The sequence below is a fragment of the Ovis aries genome, chromosome 5 (genome assembly GCF_016772045.2).
Source record: "Ovis aries strain OAR_USU_Benz2616 breed Rambouillet chromosome 5, ARS-UI_Ramb_v3.0, whole genome shotgun sequence".
NCBI classification, from domain to species: domain Eukaryota; kingdom Metazoa; phylum Chordata; class Mammalia; order Artiodactyla; family Bovidae; genus Ovis; species Ovis aries.
In genome coordinates, this window is record NC_056058.1 from 17,266,560 (window position 1) to 17,288,764 (window position 22,205).

The 22,205-nt window shown below is 55.7% G+C and overlaps 1 protein-coding gene and 2 long non-coding RNA genes across 7 annotated transcripts in view; 1 reads left to right on the forward strand and 2 right to left on the reverse strand.

Moving 5' to 3' along the window:
- Positions 1-17,765, forward strand: part of DPP9 (dipeptidyl peptidase 9) — a 37,931-nt gene extending 20,166 nt beyond the window's left edge. For 3 of the 5 annotated variants that reach the window (XM_060415562.1, XM_060415561.1, XM_060415563.1), the window contains 12 exons: positions 1,226-1,326; positions 2,227-2,404; positions 2,640-2,802; positions 4,656-4,735; positions 7,261-7,413; positions 7,797-7,932; positions 9,976-10,121; positions 10,876-11,022; positions 11,768-11,920; positions 12,511-12,653; positions 13,864-13,975; positions 16,623-17,765. In XM_060415562.1, coding sequence (XP_060271545.1) covers positions 1,226-1,326; positions 2,227-2,404; positions 2,640-2,802; positions 4,656-4,735; positions 7,261-7,413; positions 7,797-7,932; positions 9,976-10,121; positions 10,876-11,022; positions 11,768-11,920; positions 12,511-12,653; positions 13,864-13,975; positions 16,623-16,715 — 1,605 coding nt within the window. In that variant the 3' untranslated portion in view covers positions 16,716-17,765. Of the gene's footprint in view, positions 1-1,225; positions 1,327-2,226; positions 2,405-2,639; positions 2,803-4,655; positions 4,736-7,260; positions 7,414-7,796; positions 7,933-9,975; positions 10,122-10,875; positions 11,023-11,767; positions 11,921-12,039; positions 12,175-12,510; positions 12,654-13,863; positions 13,976-16,622 lie in introns of those variants that run through there. The other 2 variants (XM_060415564.1, XM_060415565.1) reach the window with 2 other exon arrangements.
- LOC132659806 (uncharacterized) lies at positions 1,552-4,660 on the reverse strand. Its single transcript, XR_009600649.1, has 3 exons — positions 3,662-4,660; positions 2,828-3,090; positions 1,552-1,838 (listed from the first exon to the last, which is right to left on the reverse strand). It is a non-coding gene; the product is annotated as an uncharacterized LOC132659806 (long non-coding RNA).
- Positions 13,531-22,205, reverse strand: LOC121819612 (uncharacterized). The gene is made up of 3 exons (XR_006059884.2): positions 21,091-22,205; positions 14,886-14,938; positions 13,531-14,181 (listed from the first exon to the last, which is right to left on the reverse strand). It is a non-coding gene; the product is annotated as an uncharacterized LOC121819612 (long non-coding RNA).

Below are 22,205 nucleotides of genomic sequence, written 5' to 3' on the forward strand. Positions count from 1 at the left end.
GGATGCCCCTCATGTCAGAGATCAAAGCAGGCTGGTGAGCCTGGAAGCCCCTTCGTATTTTGCCAGAACGGCTTCTTGTGTAACATTTCAGAAAAGTGCCTGAGATAAACTACACTTATTTTCATGATCTAGGGGTTGGTTTTGGTTTGAGCACGAGTAGGCCCTTGGAGAAGGCAGGCAACCCACTCCAGTACTCTTGCCTGGAGAATCCTGTGGACGGAGGAGCCTGGTAGGCTGCAGTCCATGGGGTCACTAAGAGTCGCACACGACTGAGTGACTTCACTTTCACTTTTCACTTTCATGCATTGGAGAAGGAAATGGCAACCCACTCCAATGTTCTTGCCTGGAGAATCCCAGGGACAGGGAAGCCTGGTGGGGTGCCGTCTATGGGGTCACGCAGAGTTGGACACGACTGAAGCGACTTAGCAGCAGCAGCAGGCCCAACCAAACCCCTTCTCCACTCCTGACCAGAATGTTCTGGTGGATCCTCCAGGGACCTGCGCTAAGTGGCTTTGCCGAGCCCCACCAGCTGTTGTAAATGCTTCCAGGCCCCCCCTCAGATGAGCAGGGTCCTGAGATGGCTGGGGAGGTTTTTCCCACTAACCCACAGCTGGGGCATGCAGAGGTTGGGGGCAGGCCTGGGTGTGGGATGTGCTGGGCCCTGCTGGCCTCTCTCCCATCCACCCTCCCCAGGAGATGCCCCGCTAGCCCCGTGTCACCTCCAGGAAGCCGCAGGGGCCAGAGGCTTGTCTTGCCCAAGGCCACCTGGCTCTTCAGCAACAGCCATGCCAGAACCCTTGGTTTCCAGTCAGCAGGCTGTCATAGCACAGACCGCTGGGAGCCCTTAGTCCCCAAAGCCTGTCATCTCCTGTTCTGGAGGCTGAAGGTCTGAAACCAAAGTGTCGACAGGGCAGTTTCCTCCCTGGCTGTCCGAGGCCTGGGGATGCCACCTTCTCCCTGCATCGTGTCACAAGACAGGATGCGTGGCGCTTGTGTCCACATCTCGCCCTATTATAAGGATGCTCATCCTGTGGGTTGGGGTACCCAGTATGACCTCATCTTAACTGATTACATCAGCAACTGTCCCATTTCCAAGTTCGGCCCCCTCCTTGGGTCCCAGGAGTTAGGGCTCCAGTGTGTGGCTCTGGGGAGATACAGCGCCTCACAGCAGTGGCAGCACATGGCCAGGCCGGATGGTAACCCATGTCTGTCTGTTCCACTTTAGATCGTGTCGACGCAGGAGAAGGAGCTGGTGCAGCCATTCAGCTTGCTCTTCCCGAAGGTCGAGTACCTTGCCAGGGCCGGCTGGACCCAGGATGGCAAGTAGTGAGTGTCATCCCTCAGAGTCCAAGACACCCCTCACAGTCACTTCTGCCCTGGGTTGGGGCAGACACACTACACCAGAGCCCCAGAGTATAGCCGGGGGCCAGACCTGGCTGGCTGCCCGTCACCATGCAGCTCACAAGAATGACTTTTCCGTTTTCCAGTGATGCAGGGGCCGGGGATCCAAAGAGGAGTATTTCATCACATGGAAATGATAGGAAATCCATATTTCAGTGTCCAGAGATAAAGCTTTATTGGCACATGGCCACACCTCTGTGGCCACTCACCCAACACGGGCAGGGTTGAGTATTTGAGAAAGGAACAGTGGCCCATGATGAAGGCATCTGGTCTGTCTTTCTGTTGAGAGTCAACTTTTCCGTCTCTGACCCCAACAGATCTCTGTCCACAATACATTGAAGTTGGGACTTCCCCGGCAGTCCAGTGGTTAGGACTCACACGTTCACTGCAAGAGGGCAAGGGTTCAATCCCTGGTCTGGGAACTGAGATCCTGCATGCTGTGCATTGCGACAAAAAAAGAAACAGCAAAAAGATTTAAGCTAACTGTCCACTTAGAGCAAGATATGAAACAAAGGACAAATAAGGGCTGAGGATTTGGCAGAAGTCGCCCAAGTTCACCAGTGACGCAAGGTGTTTGCAGAATAGCCGGATGGTGCAGTTTTGTCAGCACCCACCCCAGCCCCCTCCCCACCACCCCCATCTCCCACCTGGGCATGCCTGCCAGCCAGGGAGGCTTTATGTGCTGCACAGTCACTTGCTCGAGTGTCACTGAAGCTGACAGAGGAGGAGCCATTCCGACCGTGCACACGGATGGGCAGGGGGTGCCAGGCCCCGACTGGCCTGCACCAGGCCCTGAGTTTCTGGTCCTCCCATCTCACCCTCCAGTGCCTGGGCCATGTTCCTGGACCGGCCCCAGCAGCGCCTCCAGCTGGTCCTCCTGCCCCCAGCCCTGTTCATCCCTACCACCGACAACGAGGAGCAGCGGGCGGCCTTCGCCAGGGCTGTGCCCAGGGATGTCCAGCCGTACGTGGTGTATGAGGAGGTCACCGATGTGTGGATCAATGTAAGAGCTGGGGTGTGTGGGCCCTGTCCTCCCGCACCTGGTTTCTCATGTCCCCGCCCCCAGGTCCCCAGCTCCTCAATGTGGGAAAGCCAGCTCAGGAGGGAGGGTTGGCAGGGACTGCCCTCTGGCCAGACTGTCCAAGCCTCCCCTTTCTCAAAGAGAGATAGCCCAAGTTCCCCTGACCTGCTCCTGCCACAACCCCCACTTATGACACCTCCTCTCTCTGCCCGGACAGGTTCACGACATCTTCTACCCCTTCCCCCAAGCAGAGGGAGCAGACGAGCTCTGCTTCATCCGCGCCAATGAGTGCAAGACTGGCTTTTGCCACCTGTACAAAGTCACCGCTGTCCTGCGGCCCCATGGCTACGACTGGACTCAGCCCTTCAGCCCTGGGGAAGGTGAGCAAGCCGGACTAATACTCACCGCTCTTGCCTGTAGTTCAAGCCGGTGGTTCAGTGCACGGCTTGTTCACGGGTCCCACCCCACAGGGAGTGGGTGTTTGTGATTAGGAGACTGGCCTTTCCCAACGCCGTTCCTGGTCTGGAAGGGCTATCACAGCCATGACTGCTTTCTTTTGGCAGCAGGGTTCATCCAGCACCGACATGCCAAGGCCCTTTGTGTATCAAGGCTGTGCCATCTGACCCTTTATAGGAGAAGCTGCCCTGCCCTGCCCGCAGGGAGGGTCACTGTAGAAAGAGACAAGTGTGGACAGCTCTGCTCTAGAGGGGAGGCAGGCAGACATCCAGAGATGGTGAAAGACACCAGGAGGCCCGGAGCACATCAGTGGATAACGTGACACAGGGCAGGGGACCTGTGGCAGAGGTGGCCACACAGTGCTCTAGGCAGAGGGCACAGCCGGTGCAAAGGCCTGGGGGCAGGACTGGGCCTGGTGTGCGGGAGGGACAGTGAGGAGGCCCGTGTGGCTGGAGCAGAGTAGTGGAGGGTAAGGGAGGGAAGGCGTGGTGTGGTCGGTGGGACCTTCTAGGCCGTGAGGAGCACGGGCTTGAACCTAGAAGGTTTAGGAGCTCAGAGTGAGTTGGAGCAAGGCAGGGGGACCAGCAGGCTGTGCCATCACCCAGGCCCGCTGGGGGTCTCGTGGGGGCGGCTTGGTAACGAGTGGCACAGAGGCTATAGAGCCGGAGCAGTGCATTGGCAGGGCCGCCAGCCCCAGAGGAGGCTCATGCGACTCAGCTCCCCATGTGGGCCCAACGGTGTGGGCATCGGGTAAGGTTTGGGGGCAGGCAGTGGCGCACCCACCTTGCAGTGAGTGAGGGACAGAGGAGTGTCTGTCCCTCCCGAGTCCTCTGGTGATGGTCGCTTAGCCCAGGTCTCTGTTCTGTGGATCTTTGTGGGGACATCTGCCCCTCCATAGGGAGATGTTGACATTGTGCTTCAGACCCAAGAGAAGAGAAAAGATCTGTAGCCACTGCTCATAAACTGTTTTCAGTATAAAATTTCAAACACATGGCAAGAAACATTACATATTGTTATTTACCTGATAAGAACTCTAAAGCGAGGACTTCCCTGGTGGTCTAGTGGTTGAGAATCCACCTGCCAGTGCAGGGGACACAGGTTCGATCCCTGGGTCAGGAGGATTCCACATGCTGGGAAGCAGCTAAGCTTGTGTGCCCTGGAGCCCAAACTTCTTAACAAAAGAGGCCACCACAATGAGAAGCCTGCTCACTGCAACTAGAGAGAGCCCACGTGTAGCAACAAACACCAAGCTCGACCAAAAATAAGTAAATAAATATATAAAAAGAGAGAGACCTACCCACCCCCCAAAACACAAAAAAACCTACTGTAACTCCACTGAGCCTTTGGTCAGTCCCAGAGATTAGTCAAGATCTGGTTCCCAACCTGTCCTAACCAGTCACAAGTCCAAGACCTGGAAGGGAGGTGGTTTGGCCAACAGGGTTCTAAAAGTGGGTGCCTTTTGTTTTTGGCTTTACCAGTCTGCATGTGGAATCTTATTAATAGTTCCCTGACAAGGAATGAGATCTACACCGCCTGCAGTGGAAGCTTGGAGGCAGGAGAAGCTCAGAGTCATAACCACTGGGCCTCCAGGGAAGTCCCCCAAATGGGATGTTTTTGATAAAAATGCAGATCTCAGGCCTGCATCCCATGCCGGGGGCCCAGCCGGTCCACCTGCCTGTCCCCCAGCTGCCTGGGCTTTGCCGCAAGTCCATTTTGTGCCTTGAGTCTGCGTCGCAGCTTCCCCGGGCCCCCTTCACCTCTTTTCCTATCCTTCCAGATGAATTTAAATGCCCCATCAAGGAGGAGATCGCACTGACCAGCGGCGAGTGGGAGGTTTTGGCGAGGCACGGCTCCAAGGTACCCGAGTCTCCACACACGCCTGTGCACGTACCCGTGCACAGACACGCACACATGGCCCTGACCCCTCCAGACCCTGAGAGCCTGTGGCTGCTCCTCCACCCCCACGCCCCCGACCTGGCCACCTGCTCCTGCTCTGCAGCTGAGGGCCGTGGGGGCTGCACTTCCCACCAGCAGGAGATCCTGGGTCTGGAAGCAGGGTTGTCTGTGTTTCCTTTGTTGGATCCTGGTGGGTGGGGCCTGGCCCATTTGCCCTGCCACCAGGAGCGTCCACTTGGCCTCTTTCCACTGCATGAAGCTACCTATGGACACTGGTGGGGCCCACTGTGGAACTGCCCTGCATCCATCACTGGGGGTCAGGTCTGCAGAATTCTCACTTTACAGAGAGACCCCTTAATCAGATTGTCCTGGAGCCTTCCCTCCCTCCCAGCTTTTATAAAGGTGTCCTGGTCCAAAGACTCAGACAGACCTAAACTGTCCCAAGTGCCCAAGAGGAGATGTAGGCCAACCTTTTTAAAGCCCAGAGCTGGGTGGCCCGTGTGCTGCCAAGAGAAGGGGCCTGGGCACCCCTGGGCAGGGGGCAGAGAGGGCATCCATTCCAGTGTCAACCTGCACCTCATCTGACAGCCCCGATTCTAGGCGAGACCACCCGGGGCACACTCAGGTTAGCACACAAACGTGCACTGTTTATATGGTAGGAAACAGCAGTGTGAAAACACTCGATCAGGAGACAAGTGACCTCCTTGGGCCCGGGTAACGTAGGCACGGTGCCCATGACAGTGGACTACACCTGTGCCTACTGGGTGGCTCTGCTGTGCTTGAGTCTTGCTGGAGGTGCCTCTGGGCTCATGGCCTCGCTTGGCCCAGCCAGCCAGGCACTAAGCCTGGGTTTCCTTGCTGCGACATGGGGCCCTCAAACAGCTCCAACCCTCCCATCTCCACAGCAGTATCTCCCTCAGTGCTGTGGACACTCCGGCCAACTGTGGGCACTGTGGGTGTGGAGCAGCCTCCCTAGCCCCCACCCTAGCTGTGATGACCACAGATGTGTCCAGAGGCTGTCAGATGGCCCGGGGGCGCAGAGCAGCCCCAGGTGAGAACCCTGCTTGAAAGTACTTTGAAGGCCTTTAGCAGCTGGCAGACACACAGGACAGTATTAAAATCTTTCTCTGGGCACTTGCTGGTAGTCCAGTGGTTAGGACTCAGTACTGTCTGCCAGGGCCTGGGTTCAGTCCCTGGTAGGGGAACTAAGATCTCCCATGCCGTGCTCACGGCTGGAAAAAAAAACACCTTTCTCCATGGTCAAAGTTTAACCCTCTGCACATCTTATCTTTTTACCTAGAAATTTTCTTTAAAATAAAAAAAGCAACATTTTAAGAAAGAGAAAAGGAAAGAATGCCCTGTGCCGTCCCTGCCCACAGCCACATGCTCCACCCCTGTGCACCGGGTCTGGGTGGGTCCCTCACCTGCAGACTCTGCTTCCCGCCCACACAGCTTCTCACAGTCTTGGTAACAAAACCAGCACACAACTTAACTATGGTGGTTTGGGATTTTCCAATGACATCCTCCATTTTCAGAAAACCTGCATTTATTTTCCAGTGAGCACACAACAACCAACATATCAGCATTTGTTGTAAAAATTGAATTTCTCTATATGGTCCCCTTCCATCCTCACCCAGGCCCCCATGACCTGCCTCCGTCCTCAGAAGTGACCACAGCGAGGAATCCCTGTAGGTCTTTCCTGTTTGCACAGGAACATGAGTATTTTAGAGGGTTTGTAGGGTTGCATGACTTCTTGTGGTCCCAGAGAGGTGTGCTGTAAGGGTGGAGCCAGCCTGTCTTTAGGACATTCCAGCTATCATCAGCTCTCTCATCTGAAGAGCACTTGGGGCATCGCTGTGCCTTCATTTGGAATTTGCCCCTCCAGTGCCCTCCTTGGGAGCAGTCCCCAGGGGCATAAAGGCCTGTTCAGAGCATCTGTGCTGCACGGTCAGCCTAGCAAGGCAGTGCCTCTTCCATCCCCAGAATGAGGTTCTTTCCCCCTCCTCCTGAGGTCACTGCCTGAGAACCACGCCCAGGTCTGACGGGCTTTTCCTCCAGGAAATAGCAGAGCAGGGAGTTACCACTTCTTAACCCTGAGCACTTGGGTCAGAGGGTGGGCTGTCCCTACTGGGGACCAGGACTGGGGGCTGCTGGGTCCAGGACAGGCCCTCCCTCAGCCTCGGTATCCCCCCACACTGTGCCTTCAGTCCCCCTCTAGCAGCTCTGGGCCCGCCTGGAAGGAGCTGTCCAGACTGGGAGTTCTGATTCCAAGTCGGACCAGAGAACATGTGGTTAGCCCAGCTCTAGTGGAGTGGGCTTCTTCCCTGCAGGATCCAGGACAGACTCCCAGACAGCTCTCCAGCCGGCGGGCTGAAGCCAGCTCTGGGAGAACAGTCCTCCCTGTTCATAGAACATTGAGCCCTCCCTGGGGGCGGGGAGGGAGGCCCCGGGGGCCATGTCACCAGGAGCCCCCATGCCGCCTGCAGATCTGGGTCAACGAGGAGACGAAGCTGGTGTACTTCCAAGGCACGAAGGACACACCCCTGGAGCACCACCTTTATGTGGTCAGCTACGAGGTGGCCGGCGAGATCGTGCGCCTCACCACGCCTGGCTTCTCCCACAGCTGCTCCATGAGCCAGGTGGGCCCCTCCCCAACGTACCCTCCCTTGGAACATTCCAGAATATCAGGCAGCAATCTGGAACATGACCACAGGGCCATTCTGGACCCAGACAAGTAGGCAGTGTAGTCTGCCAGCTGTAGGACCAGCAAGATGGGCAGGTCTGGGTCTCAACCCACCCCCAGGTCCCACAGTCAGCACCCAGGACCCCCCTGGTCAGGGGACAGGCTCCTCTAACCTTTCAGGGTAGGGGTGGTGGTAACAGCAGGGTCACACGAGCAAACACACCGCACAGGGTGTAGACGGCAGGCAGCAGATACAGGTGGAGGTGATGGGGGAAGGTGCCAGCACAGCGGGGGTGATGGGAGGCACCCCGCGGTCTCAGCGCCCCATCCCTCCTGCAGAACTTCGACATGTTCGTCAGCCACTATAGCAGCGTGGGTACACCACCCTGCGTGCACGTCTACAAGCTCAGCGGCCCCGACGACGACCCTCTGCACAAGCAGCCCCGGTTCTGGGCCAGCATGATGGAGGCAGCCAGTGAGTAACCCCAGACCCCTGGGACCTTGACCGCGTGCATCGCCGCCCGAGCCCTGGTGAATAACGTGGGTGAGCGAAGGCAGCAAGTGGCCCAGAGCCCCGAGAATCAATCGAGCGTAACCACAGCCCCACACTGTCCTGTGGGGCCCCTGAGACAGCCTCAAGTTTCTGTGCTGCTGTCCCAGAGAGAGCACATGCAAAGGGCCGGAGCTGGCTGTGCCAGGCGGAGGGGCCCCTACACAGGGCCAAGTGCACCTGTGCAGAGCAAATGTCCCCTGCCTGGGGTCGGTTGCTAGGGGCCTCAGAGTGGGAGGCAGCTGGTTAATTAACCCAGGAGCCTCCAGGGCGGCAAGGCCTCCACCCGGGTAACCCCGGGTTCCAATTCCAGCTGCGGAAGCGAAGGCCAGTCAGTTCAGGTAATCTCTGAAATGTTTCATTACCTACTGAATGGCCCCGTGACAGCCCACGAGTTGTAAACTGAACACTCTGCAGAGCACCCCGCCGTGGGGATCACTCACTAAAAAGGCCTCCCTCCCCTGAGCACAGGGCTGCCCCTTGTAGATTTCTAGGACACCACAGGACATAAGATCCCTGGGGGTTGTGGGTGTTGACAGACTTTCCTGTGGCTCAGACAGTAAAGAATCTGCCTGCAATGCAGGAGACCCAGTTTCAATCCTTGGGTCGGGAAGATCCCCTGGAGGAAATGGCAGTACATTCCAGTATTCTTGCCTGGAGAATTCCGTGGACAGAGGAGCCTGGCAGGCCACAGCCCATGGGGTCACAAAGAGTCGGATATGACCAAGCGACTAATACTTTCAACACTTTGAATGAGCTGGAAAGCAGTTTGTTACCATCACTGCCCCCAGAACAAGAGTAAATAAGCAGCCTTCTCCATCTGACAGCCCAGTCCTGGAACTTGGCCCTGGTTCACAGATGAGGAAACTGAGGGAAGAGAGGGGCCTGACAAGGTGCCACCCAGCACTGAACAGGGGCTGTGAAGGGGGCTCAGGTGTCCTGATGCCCCACCCCGGATGTGCACGCAGGCACATGGGGGCGCTGTTTTCCCCCAAAGCCTAATCTGGCTGTGTTTGTGGGTCACTTCTGTGAGAAGTGGACAAGCTGGCCCTCTGGCCACACTTGGCCATGCTCAGTCACTTCGGCTTCATCTGTGGCCTCTCTGGGCAGCCGCAGCAGAGTCAAATGCACACAGCCCTCCACGGCCACAGGTTCCCAGCCACAGAGCATGCCAAAAGGCAAAACCTGACTTGTGCACGGCAACCGTTTACCTAGCACTTACACTGTGTTTACAGCTAGTTAACATAGCGTTTGTGTTGTATCAGGTATACTAAGTAACTCAGAGGTGACTGAAAGCACACGGGAGGGTGTGTGTATGCCATCTTATACGGGGGACTGGAGGATCTGCGGCTCTTGGTATCTGGGGGCTGCCCTGGACCCAGTCCCCTGAGGGTACAGAGGGACAAGTGTGGTGACAGCCCAGCACACAGGATGTCTCTTTTGCATGTAAAACCAAAAATATTACCTGGCCTTTTACAGTCAACACTTGTGGACCCCTGGCCTATATCACTGTTGACTTATTTATTTGCCTTTTAAATTGACACCCTGTTTACTCAAAGAAACTTAAAAGAGTTCTCTTCACCACTGGACTGAAAAGCCAGTGTTGCTTTGCAAAAGCAGAGGTAAGCATAAAAATCAGAGAGAAGACCCCTCCCCCTGACCATAAAACCAACCTTAATCAGATCGCAGAGCTGCTGTCATCTCCGGGGGAGAGGAGCTGGTGTTGGGGGCTCTGGAGAGGGTCCCAGTCCAGACCATGGCCTGGCCCGAGCAGGCACCCAGGGTGCAGGCCACTTCTAGCCTGCAGACTCTGGTTATAACTGCCAGGAAGCACAGAAGATGGGGTGCTTCTGGTCCACCCTCTGGGTTTGGGGGAGTGTGGGTCCAGCCAGACGTGAGCCCCGCTCAGATTTGAGCCTGCCTTGGCTCACCCTGACCCTCGGAGCCACAGCCACTCTGTCTCCACAGGCTGCCCCCCGGATTACGTGCCTCCAGAAATCTTCCATTTCCACACGCGGTCAGACGTGCGGCTCTACGGCATGATCTATAAGCCCCACTCCGTGCAGCCAGGGAGGAAGCACCCCACTGTCCTCTTTGTGTATGGAGGCCCACAGGTGGGCACGCCCCTCCCCCATATGCCCCTCCCCCATACCCCCCACCCACCCAGGGCTCACGGGGCCCCTCCTAGCGCTGCTGCCCATCCCCACTGACCTCACTGCACAGCCTCCTCCCCTCTTCACCTGGTGATACTCCCTGTCCCTCTGGGAAGCCCCCCTAAACCCCGTCTGTGTGTCTGGGCCACCCACCCAGCAGTGACCCACTCTTACCTCTCGTCACCAGCTTGGAGCCCTGGGCCCAGCCCTCTGAGAAGGGGACAGGCCAGGCAGGCAGGTTGGCAAGCAGGTGCATCTAAGACAGTGGTTCTCAGCTGGGGTGGCTGTCCCCCAGAAGACACTTGATGACATCTGGGGACATTTGTAGTCATCACAGCTGGGGTGGGGGTGCTCCTGGCATCTAGTGGATAGAGGCCAGAGGTGCTGTCACACCCTACAGCCAGCAGGGCACCACTCAGAAGATGATGAGGCCCCAAACATGAATTGTGCCAAAGTAAGGACCAGCATAAGCCACATTACTTGGGGGACACACCGCCCGGCACCACCAGCCTGCCACCCTCCCCATCAGCTTCTGTGTCTGTTTCTAGATATAATAGAGGGGTAGAAAAGAAGGAAAATGTAGCTGAAGAAATAAGGGAGTAATCCCAGGGAGGACCTGGGGCAGGGGCCTTCTTCTCCTGGGCCACCCATAGTCTTCATGATAGAGTATGCAGGCCTCATCTTCAGACTCACACCAGCTTTGCCTTCCCCACAGGTGCAGCTGGTCAATAACTCCTTCAAAGGAATCAAGTACTTGCGGCTCAACACCCTGGCATCCCTGGGCTATGCTGTGGTCGTGATTGACGGCAGGGGCTCCTGTCAGCGAGGGCTTCGATTTGAAGGGGCTCTTAAAAACCAGATGGTAATGTCTCTTCCCATTCCCTTCTTGTGTGCTGGAGGTGGGGGGACCTGGGGTTTGGGGCCGGCCCTGAAGCACCTTCCTCAAGGACAGTCCTGGCCAGGGTGTCAGTTCTAAGTGGGACGGCCTGTGGAACTAGAGGAATGTCCACTCTGCTGAGAGAGGTATACATATGCCCTGCCTGGTGCCTAAGACCCAGGTGCAGCCAGGCATGTCAGTATAGGCCCAATCAGCAGGCAGCCCCGAGGGCTAGGCCAGATAGGCACTGGCGGCTGTGGAAGTGATGGTGAGGATGGTGGGGCTGGTGGGGATATTGATGGTCGTGGGGCTGATGCTGGTGATGAGGCATTTGATGGTGATAATGGTGGTGATGAGGATGGAGGTGGTGGTGCTGGTGGTGGTGATAACACCAGCTCTTTGAGTCTTGGCACACACCAGGCCTCTGAATACAGGACACCTCACATTTCATTTCATCCTCACACCCACTGTAAAACCTGTACTCTTCATGTTAACCTCATTTTGGGCATGGGGAAACTGAGGCCCAGAGAGAGGATGAGACTTTATCAGAGCCAGCCAGGATATGGCAGGGCAGGGTTGGTGCCAGGTCCAGCTGACCAGCACCCCAAGAGGTTTGCACAAGGCCTGGAGAGAGGGTGACTTCCAGAGAGGGCCCCCTGCGAGGGAAGGGAGACAGTGGGGCATGGGCCTGGGAGGAGGCCGCTGAGGGGTACCCGGCCTCATCCCCCAGGGCCAGGTGGAAATCGAGGACCAGGTGGAGGGCTTGCAGTTCGTGGCCGAGAAGTATGGCTTCATTGACCTGAGCCGTGTGGCCATCCACGGCTGGTCCTACGGAGGCTTCCTCTCGCTCATGGGGCTGATCCACAAGCCCCAGGTGTTCAAGGTGGGTCCCACCCCGCCTTCTCCCCCATGTCTGCCAGCGCCCCCGTGCCCCTTGGAGCCCGCCCCCCTGGGGGAGGCATCTCGGCAGGGGCCTTGCCACGTGGCTGTTTCTCCCCGCAGCAGCCCCACGGGGCCGAGCCCCCCTCCTCATTGCCCGCCACTGCTGACCCCAGGATGGCGTCCGGCTGCACAAAACCCCGCCAGCAGCTCTCTGTGGGAGGCTGAGCTCGGGACCCCGGCCCCGGACGGGCAGAGGTGGGGCATGGTGTGGAGAGCGTCGGGGGAGGGGCCCCCAGGCCGGCGGCGCTGCCAGGGCGATGAGGAGGAGGAGGCAGGAAGGCAGTGGGCCCAGGGAGGGGCCAAGTCCAGCCTGAGCGCTCGCCCAGCTCACCCACCCTCCCACGACAGTGCACGGTCCACAGGGGAGACACGCGGAGGGCCCCTCCCCACCAGCCCCCGTGTGCATGCCCGCTCCTCATGTTCTCCGGGGTGGCCCCGGGACCACAGGCCAAATGCAGGCTCCCAGGATGTGACCTCTGTGTGTGTGTCTCTCTCTTTCTCCTGCACCCCTTCACCCACGGTGGCCCCCAGGTGGCCATCGCAGGCGCCCCAGTCACAGTATGGATGGCCTACGACACGGGCTACACAGAACGCTACATGGATGTCCCAGAGAACAACCAGCTTGGCTATGAGGCGGGTTCCGTGGCCTTGCACGTGGAGAAGCTGCCCAATGAGTAAGGCCCCCTGCTGCCCGCTTGCCGGGTCACCAAAGCCAGCCCTCGTGAAGCTGGGTTCTCCTGGGGCCGGGTGGGCGTGGCTTCCACACCTGTCTCTCTGTCTGCCGGCGTCCCCTCCCCTTGCTCCATCCTCCTCACAGAAAGCAGGCCCCCAGGTTCTCTTGGACCAAGGAGGAAAGGAAGCCCCCAGCCCTGCCCCCAGCAATATGGAGAGGAAGCTCTAGAGTGACACTACTTTGAACACCCTGGTGCCCCTCACCTCCTAAGCACGTGGCCTGCCGTGGGCCCCGTGAGTCTGTTTTGAACCCTAACCCCCTGTCTTGTGGGTTCTGCCTCAGAACCCAGGTCCACAGTGGTTGTAAAACCTACGTGTGTTGGCCCAGCTCTGATATTCCATGTATGCTTTGGGTACTGGTTTCTGATTTTCCCATTGGAAAGAAAATGGCGTGGCTGTTTCTGATGTGTCTTGTGTTTGGTGAACGTCCACCCTGGCCCCACCTTTAGTGCCAAGGTTCTTGTCCCAGACTGACCCTGCCCGGGCCTCTCTCCCTGCAAGGCCATTCTCTTTAATCTAGAGGGTGACCTGGACTCCAGGGGCCACCATGGTGCAGCCAAGCTCAGAACCCACAGCTCTGCAGCCATTTCCATTCACTTTTGCATTCATCTCCGTTCACTGGAATAATAAAAGACAGAAGCCTGGTGGTTGCCAGGGACTGGGAGGCACTGGGAGCGACTGCTCATGGGCATAGAGTATGCTTCGGAGTGATGGAAATGTCCTGTAACTTAGGATCCAGGTGATGGCTACATGACATTGTGAATGCACCAAACGCCCCTGAATTGTTCCCTTTAAAATGAGTGAATTTTAGATCATGTGTCACGTCAATAAGCTATTTTTATGTCAAAATTTCGAAAGGAATCATCCTCTGCCACCCATGCCACACGTCAAGTGCTTGGTAGCCACTGGTGGTGTTGGGTGGGGCAGGTCTAGCACATTTCAGAAGCTTCTGGGACCTCAGGGCATTCCAGGTACCACCGGCCACACCCTCCCCTCCTGGCCAGGCGTCTCCCAGATGTGCCAGTCACACCAGATCATTCAGTTGCTCCACCATCTGGTGCCAAGTTGCTGCTGCTGCCTCCTCACTTCCATGGGGCAGGGTGGGAGAAGGGGGTTCGGCCCCTTGACCCTCACCCCAACCTTGTCTTCCAGGCCCAACCGTCTACTCATCCTGCACGGCTTCCTGGATGAGAACGTGCACTTTTTCCATACAAATTTCCTTGTCTCCCAGCTGATCCGCGCAGGAAAGCCTTACCAGCTCCAGGTGAGTGGCTCCTCCCAGGAGCTCGCAGGGTGGGCAGCAGTGTGGGTGGGGAGGGGGCAGTGGGAGGAAACCCATGTCCCTGCCCCCATCCTCACATCTGACTGCCTGGCTCCTCCCTGGGTCCCCGAGTCCATTCAATAGATGTCTCGCGGTCCACTCCGCCCTCTGCTGGCCACCTCTGGGAACTGGGGGAGCACACGCTCTTACTGCAGGAGCACATGGGTTATTTTAAACCAAGAAGCTTGCTTTGAAGTTTGGAACCCCACCCAGAAAGTATGAGGCGGGGGCGGGGGAGTTGGGGTTTACCTTGAACAGGGGTCGGAGAGGAATTCCCTGAGGAGGTGACTTTTAAGGATGCTAATGAGTGAGTGGGGACTCAGCTAGGCCTAGGGGTCGGCTGTGGAGGACACTAGACACAGGAGATTAGTGAAAGGGGACAGCTCAGGGACAAGAGACCAGCGTGGTTGCAGCCAGCAGAAGAGCTGAGGACCAGGGCCCGGTGACCAGCGTGGCCAGGTGGGCAGTGCCTCCAGTGGTAGGCGGGGCTTAAGCAGTTAGGGCGGGGGTCTCAGGCGAGCACCCTCATGAGAGGGTGGAGCTTCAGTGGTAAGGGTGGGGCTTTTGCGGTAAAGGGCCGGGCTTTGGGAGTGGGTCTCAGGGGAGGGCTGTATTTTTTTCTAAGGGTGAGGAAAGGTTGGTCATCTTTCAGGCAGCCATGTAGACAGAGGCCCATGGGGCCAGTGGGACATGCACCAGTCAGTTGTCCCGGCAGGAAAGGGGCCAAGAGTGGGGAGCGAGAGGCTTGGTGGACTCCAGGGGTGGGACGGGGTCGGGGGGTGGGAGGGTCGGGGGGGTGGGGGTTGGTTGGGGAAGGCCTGATGCTGGAGGTAAGAAGGGCAGATCTGATTACCTGCTGCCGCCATGCAGTCTTTCTGCATCCTGGACACCTTCACGTGCTCAGTCCTGTCAGGGGAGGACACGTTGCCATTCAACAGATGGAAAAACTAAAGGTCACCGGGCAGGAGGGACAGGCCTCAAGATCTATGCCTGTGCATGCACTGGCCAGGCAGGGCAGGAGGGCGGCGGGGCTCCCACAGGGCGAGGAGCTGTTGGGAGCAACTCTGCCCTCCACCTCACATGCCCCCCCGACACAGGCCAGCAGCAGCTGCACATCAGAGTTGAGGAGTCAGGCAGAGCCAGGGTGGATCCTCAAGTGTCCCTTCTGAGCCTGAAGGCCTGAGTCTTCTGATTGGGGTAGCCCCTCTCTCCCTGAGTGACCACAGGTGGCAGGTCCTTTAACCTTGGGCCTGGTCTCCTTATCTATGAAATGGGGTTGATAACCCCTGCCTCTGAGAGGTGTTGAGGGTCAAATGAGTGCTCTCAGGAAGAACATTTGGCACATGGGGGCCTGGAGACTTGTGCCTCTGCCTCCCAGGGGAAGTTGAAAGTGAGACAGGATGCTCCCTTGGGGGGTGGGAGAGGGGGGATGGAACACACCCACTTTCTGCTTCAGACACCCTGAATCACTTGGCCTGGAGGCTGACAGGCCAAACTTGTTCACACATCACATTGTTGCTGCAGACCAGGCCCATGACTGGGGGTTGGGAGCAGAGTGGGGAGCCAGATGAGCCTCTCCTTGCCCTCACAACTCAGGAAGAGGAAGTGACCAGGCACCCAGGACCCAGGGTGGTGTAGAGGGGTGGATGTCTGTCCCAGGTCATGCCACTGCCCCGGGCCCTGAAGGCGTGGGACCTGTGAAGCTGTGGGAGCAGTAGGACCCAGGAGTCCAGGTCTTGATCTCAGCCTGGCAATTCCTCTGAGCTGGGGACAGTATGATGAGACTTGTGACTCATCCAGGATGGAATACTGAAAGCAAGGGTGGAGGAGGGAAGGTCTCTGAGCAGTTAGATGCATTCCTAGGGTGTGGAGCAGGTTTCACACCTGCCCCAGGAGCCCTCACTCCATGGCCAGAAGCAAGACCCGCCTCACCGCCACCACCCGCCTGAGAGTCTGCTTCCACTCAGCCAGGTCTCAGGGGCTGGGTGATTCCTGGGCGTGGCCCCCGTCACCAGCACACTGCCACTTCTCTCAGGGGATGGTCGCCCCCTTGGCTATTGAGAGGGCCCAGGAAGCACCTGGCAAAGCCTGGGGGGAGGCCCTCCTAGAGCGAGGGCTTCCTGGAACCTTGGTGTGTCCAATCCCCAGTGGGGCCTGTTGGTAAAATGCAGTGGCTCAAGTGGAGGGCAGCAAATGTCTCCATGATTTGAAGCCCCAGCCCCTCTGCGGATGTGAGTTCCTCACGCTCCCTGGGTTTAGGGGACAGAGGAGCAGCATAGCTTCTCAAGGCTTTCATACATGCTTTCGTATCTACTTAGCTGGCCTGGCCACACAGACCCTACAAGGTCTGAATTTTTCACTCAGCTTTCATGGGGGGAGGCTGTCACTTGCCCAGAATCACTTGCCCAGCAAGTTGTCCATGGAGGAGGGATTTGAACCTGGGTCCCTCAGTTCCAAAGCAAGATCTCTTCCCAGGGTGGCAAGGTGGGACCAAGGCCCTGAGGGGAGATGCTGGAAGCCAGACTGAGAGGGCAAGGTTCAGGGTGCAGGGTCCTCCGTGCCACCAGCCTTGCCTTCTCTTTCCACCCAGATCTACCCCAACGAGAGACACAGCATCCGCTGCCCCGAGTCCGGTGAGCACTATGAAGTCACACTGCTGCACTTTCTTCAGGAACACCTCTGAGCCCGGGGCCGCCTCGGGAGGGGCCTGCACAGTCAGAGCACAAGTGGCTCCACAGCCGCCATCGCGCACGCTGGGGGCAGGAGGAACCGGGTGGCCTCACAGGCCCCGCACCGCGCCTCCTCCCACTGGCCCGCCCCGGGACTGCCCGCCCCGGGAGCCACCACCTTCGCCCCCATGCCTTTGATCGTTTTTGTTCATGCTCCTGGGTTTTCTGCCTGCTGCTTCAAGGGTTGCCAGGATGGAGCACTGAGGCCAACGTCCACAAAGCACTTCCTCAAGCCATCCCTCCACTCCCCATTGTCTGGGAGCCTCACCTCCACTGGGCGTGGAGGCCTGAGGAGATTCAGAGCTGCCTGGCCTTTGTGCCGCTCCCCCGGGCTGGGGCGGGGTGGGGTAGCCAGGCCTAGGCTCAGGCCCCGCCATCGCCATCGGTGCAGGAGCATGCGGTTGCCTGTCCTCCCCACCTGCGCCCACTTCTTGTGATTTCTTTTTTTGGCGGGGTGTGGGGGGGGGGGGCGTTTTTCTTTATTATTTAAAAGACAGAAAGCTAGGGGCGCCTAAATCTAGAATCTGGGTCTGCCACTGGCCGCAGGGTTCACCCCAGCCAGCACCCGAGACAGGAGCCGTGTGCCCAGCAGACCACAAGTGCACAGGGGAGTGGGCAGCCCTCCGGCCCGGCTCTCCCCCAGCTTTCAGGCAGGCTCTGAAACGTGACCGGCTGGGGCTCTGCTGGCCAGCGGCTGCTGCCCCCTCTCCAGCCAGGCCATTTGGTCCCACGTTTCTGCCTGGCCCACACTGACCGGGCTTCCAGGGTTGGGAGTGGAACCCTCCCCACCTCAGGGTTATCCTTACTCTTCCTTTCCCTCCCGCCAAGAGTTCTGCCAGGGGCGGGTTTAAAAAAAAAAGAAAACCCAACAACAAAAAAAATCCCACCAGAGAGACAAACCACCTCTACATATTACGGAAAGAAAATATTTTTGTCAATTCTTATTCTTTTATAATTATGCGTGTAAGAAGTAGACACATTAAACAATTCCAGATGGAAGCGTTGCCACCTGCCTGAGGTTCCTTCTAAGCTAAACTCCCTGGGGCTGGTGATGGGGTTCCGTGGGTGGGCAGGGAAGTCCCAGGAGGCAACTGAGCCAAGGGCAGGGCAGTCTTGGCAGTGGTAGGAGAGGGGCCGCTTGCTCAGCCTTGCTGCCCTGGCACAAAATGGCAGGAGGTCCCATGCCACAGCTGGAAGATGGCCAAAGGACAGTCTCAGAGGTCCTGAGGGAGCTCGTGGGTGCCACTGAGGGACCCAGCCCAGGCTGTCGTGGGCAGCCTGGCCCTGACTTCCTTTTGCACCTTTCCTTGTCCAGAGGCTTGATCTGGTGGTTGGAGAATCAGGACACACCGACACGTGGTGCAGACTCTTCAAGTCTGTCTCAACAGCTGAGAGACGAGACTGGAGACCCTGCCCAAGCTGACGGCACTCCTGGTACTTGAGTCTCTAATGGCACAATGACCTCGGCCCCAGGGCCATCACCCGCTCCGTCCTTTGCGAAGGTCCACTTTTATTTATAATGGCTTAAAGAATAAAACAGGGACTTCCCTGGGTGATATGGCCGAAAATAAACCGGTACAAAAGGGTGTAGAGAGAAAAACGATGCCCTCCCCACCTCCGTGAGCGGAAACCCCTCCCATCTCTCTTGTTAGAAAAAGAAAAATTAATGTTATTTTCGGCTGTGCTGGGTCTTCGTTTATGTGCTCCGGGTGTCTCTAGTTGTGGTGAGCAGTGGCTACTCTCTAGTTGCAGTGGCTTCTCTTGTGGAGCATGGGCTCTAGAACATGCAGGCTTACGTAGTTGCAACGCCTGGGCTCAGCAGTTTTGGCTCACAGGCTTAGCTGTCCCATGTTATGTGGAATCTTCCTGGACCAGGGATTGAACCTGGGTCACCTGCATTTGGCAGGCAAGTTCTTAACCACTGGACCATAGGGAAGTCCCCCAGTCTCTCTTTTTAATAGCTGCCTTCTGTTTTGCTCTGGGAATGCCACAATTTATTTTGCCAGACACTTATCAAGGGATAAGGTTATTCTGGGCTTTTCATATAAATCAGGGGTCAACAGACTTTGTCAAGGACCAGAGAGTAAATATTTCAGGGTTTGTGGGTCAGGCAGTCTCTGTTCCAACTGCTCAGCTCTGGCCCTCGCAACTCAAAAGTAGCCAAGGGTAATGTATAAATGAGTGGATGTGGCTGTGTGCCAATAAAACTTTATTTACAAAGCCACACAGCTGGCCACATTTGGCCCACAGGTTGTCATTGACCAACCTCTGCTATAAAAGATCCTGCAACAGACAACCTTGTACATGTTTGGGGCATGTCTGAATTTATAGGGTAATTTCCTAGAATTATCAAAAGGCATATTCATTTTTAATTTGGAAGAATATTGCAATATTGCCTTCTAAGGAGAATGCCTCCATGTACACACCTCTTGGTGAGGTGTACCCCTTGCTCCATTCCTTCAGTGTTGCTCTTGTTCAGTCGCTAAGTCATGTCTGACTCTTTGTGATCCCATGGACTGCAGTATGCCAGGCTTCCTTGTCCTTCACTGTCTCCTGGACTTTGCCCAACTTCATGTCCATTGAGTTAATGATGCCATCCTCTATCATCCCTTTCTCCTTTCGCCTTCAATGTTTCCCAGCATCAGTCTTTTCCAGTGCGTCGGCTGGAAAAGGTGGCCAAAGTATTGGGACTTTAGCCTTAATATCAGTCATTCCAGTGAATATCAGGGTTGATTTCCTTTAGGATAGACTGGTTTGATCTCCTTGCGGTCCAAGGGACTCTCAAGAGTCTTCAGTACCACCTGTTATTTTTGAAAAGCTTAGGGAGTGAAACACAGCAGCTCACTGTAATCTGAACTCATGTTTCTTTTATGTGTGTATGAATATTTTCATGCTTTAAGGCACTTGTTTACTGCTAATCATTTGCCAACCTTTTAAAATTTCTTTTTGGCTTGCAGGATTTTAGTTCCCCAATCAGGGATGGAATCCAAGCCCTTGGTAGTGAGAGCACAGAGCCCTAACCACTGGACCACCAGGGAATTCCTTGTCCACCTTTTGATATGTTGGCCTCATTCATTTGTAGAAACTCTTTATATATGAAGGAAATAAGTGCATTGTCAAACATGTTGCAAACTGAACAATGTTGCTGATTTCAAAATGTTAGATGGGTAGGAAGCTCAGCCAATGAATGTTAAGAATCATTTCAGGGATAAGAATATATCTTGCCCATAATCCACTGTGAAAGTGGAGAGGCAACTAATCACAAGTCACAGAATGACAGAAGTTGATGAGAAAAGAGTCACAAGGGTTGCCCAGGAGGCTTGGCAGTTGACAACCCGCAACCATCTCAAGCAGAAACTTTTTTTGGGGGGAGGGGGCTGCCTTGTGACATGCTGGATCCTAGTTCCCTGACCAAGGATCAAACAAGTGCCCCCTGCAGTATAAGCATGTGCTGGACCACCAGGGAAGTTCTGTTTGTTTGTTTTAAATTAACCATAGACACATTAGTTGCAAAAAAACAGTGCAGCGTCTCCTGTACTCTCACCCAGCTTACATCTTACCTAACCCTAACACACTGTCATGCAGGAACATGATGTGAATACAACGCAGTGAACTAAACTCTAGACCTTATTCAGATTTCCTCAGCTTTCACAGGCACTCATGTGTGTGTGTAGTTCTATTCCACTCTGTCACCTGTACAGATTCCTAGAACCACCACCACAGTCAAAATACAGAGCTGTTGGGAACTCCCCTGGTGGTCAGTCTGTTGGTTAAGACTGAGCTTCCACTTCAAGGGACCCAGGTTTGATCCCTAGGCCAAGGAACTAGGATCCTACATGCCTCATGGCAGGAAAAAAATATATATATACAGAGCTGTTAACTCACCGTAGGGGAGCTCCTTCATGCACACTCTTATGACGTCCACACCCACCGTTTATGGTGTCCTGACCATGGAGACAGAAGCCGTGGTAGTTGTTACCAAATATTTTTTGACTGCTAGATTTCATGTCATGATTAAAAAGCAGAATCTTGGGAATGATGGGTTTTTTTCTTTAAATCCCTTCAGTTTTTTGTTTGTTTCTATTTTGGGTTTTGTTTCATAGGCAAAAAGGGAAAACAGAAACAAGAGGCTGGGGTTCAGTCTGAGAAGAAAACACACGTACACACACCTACCCCTCTTGAGTAGGAAACTCAAAACCACTCACAACCAAATACCTTGTCAGCTACAGCATTTGGCCACTAATTGAATCCTTCATAGGGACCCGCTGAAGGTCAAACACTGGAGGTAGGGAAATGGAGACATAAAAAGAACTGTGCTGTGTGAAATACCAAATAGTCTGCCGTCCTCCGATTTAAGGAGCCAATTCCTAACAGGTCCATGGCAGCCGGCTGCAAAGAGAGAAGCATTTCTTAACAGGAGCAGGTACCCCCACTCAGAACAGGCTGTAAGAAGTAAATGTGCTGTTTAAGCCAGCCAGTCTGTGAGATACTGTTATAACAACCCAGACTAAGGCAAGAATCTGATCCTGGATCCCAGTTGCCTTTCCACGTCTTAGTCTCCTCATTCTGTGATGGTTCCTCAGCCTTTGTCTTTCATGACATTTTTAAAGAGAACTGCCAGCGACCTAGGTAGAATATCCCTAGGTAGAGTATCCCTAGTTTCTCTGGTATCTGCTCTATCAGATTAAGGCTGTGCATTTTGCACAGAATTCCACGGAGATGCCACTCAGAATGTCCTTCTCTGTATCCCATGGTGACTCCATGAAGTCACTGTCTTTTCTAACGACGCTGACTTTGCTCAATGGGCTAAAGATGGTGTCGCCCCTGTAAAATTACTTTTCTCTTTGTAGCTGTTATGTATCTCGGGGGGAAATACTTTGAGATAATGCAAAAATCCTCTTCCCCACCAGTTTTTAGCATGGATCCACGAATCTTGGAGTTAACAATCAGTTGTTTGCTCAGTGGTGATCTTCCATTTCCCTCATTCTGCCTACATGCATTAACCTGAATTTCAGTGGTGCTCCTTTATATCCTTCATTCGTTGTACTAACTAGAAGAGTTGAAGGGTCAGTCACTTGCCTGCTACTGCTAAGTCACTTCAGTCGTGTCCGACTCTGTGCGACCCCATAGAGGGCAGCCCACCAGGCTCCCCCGTCCCTGGGATTCTCCAGGCAAGAACACTGGAGTGGGTTGCCATTTCCTCCTCCAGAGCATGAAAGTGAAAAGTGAAAGTGAAGTCGCTCAGTCGTTTCCGACTCTTCGCGACCCCATGGACTGCAGCCTACCAGGCTCCTCCATCCATGGGATTTTCCAGGCAAGAGTACTGGAGTGGGGTGCCACTGCCTTCTCCCAGCCACTTGCCTAGTGAGGGACGAATGGACCCCAAACCAAGAAACCTGTTTCAATTCCTGGCACTTCCAAGCCCCGCCCCAAGATGGCAGCCC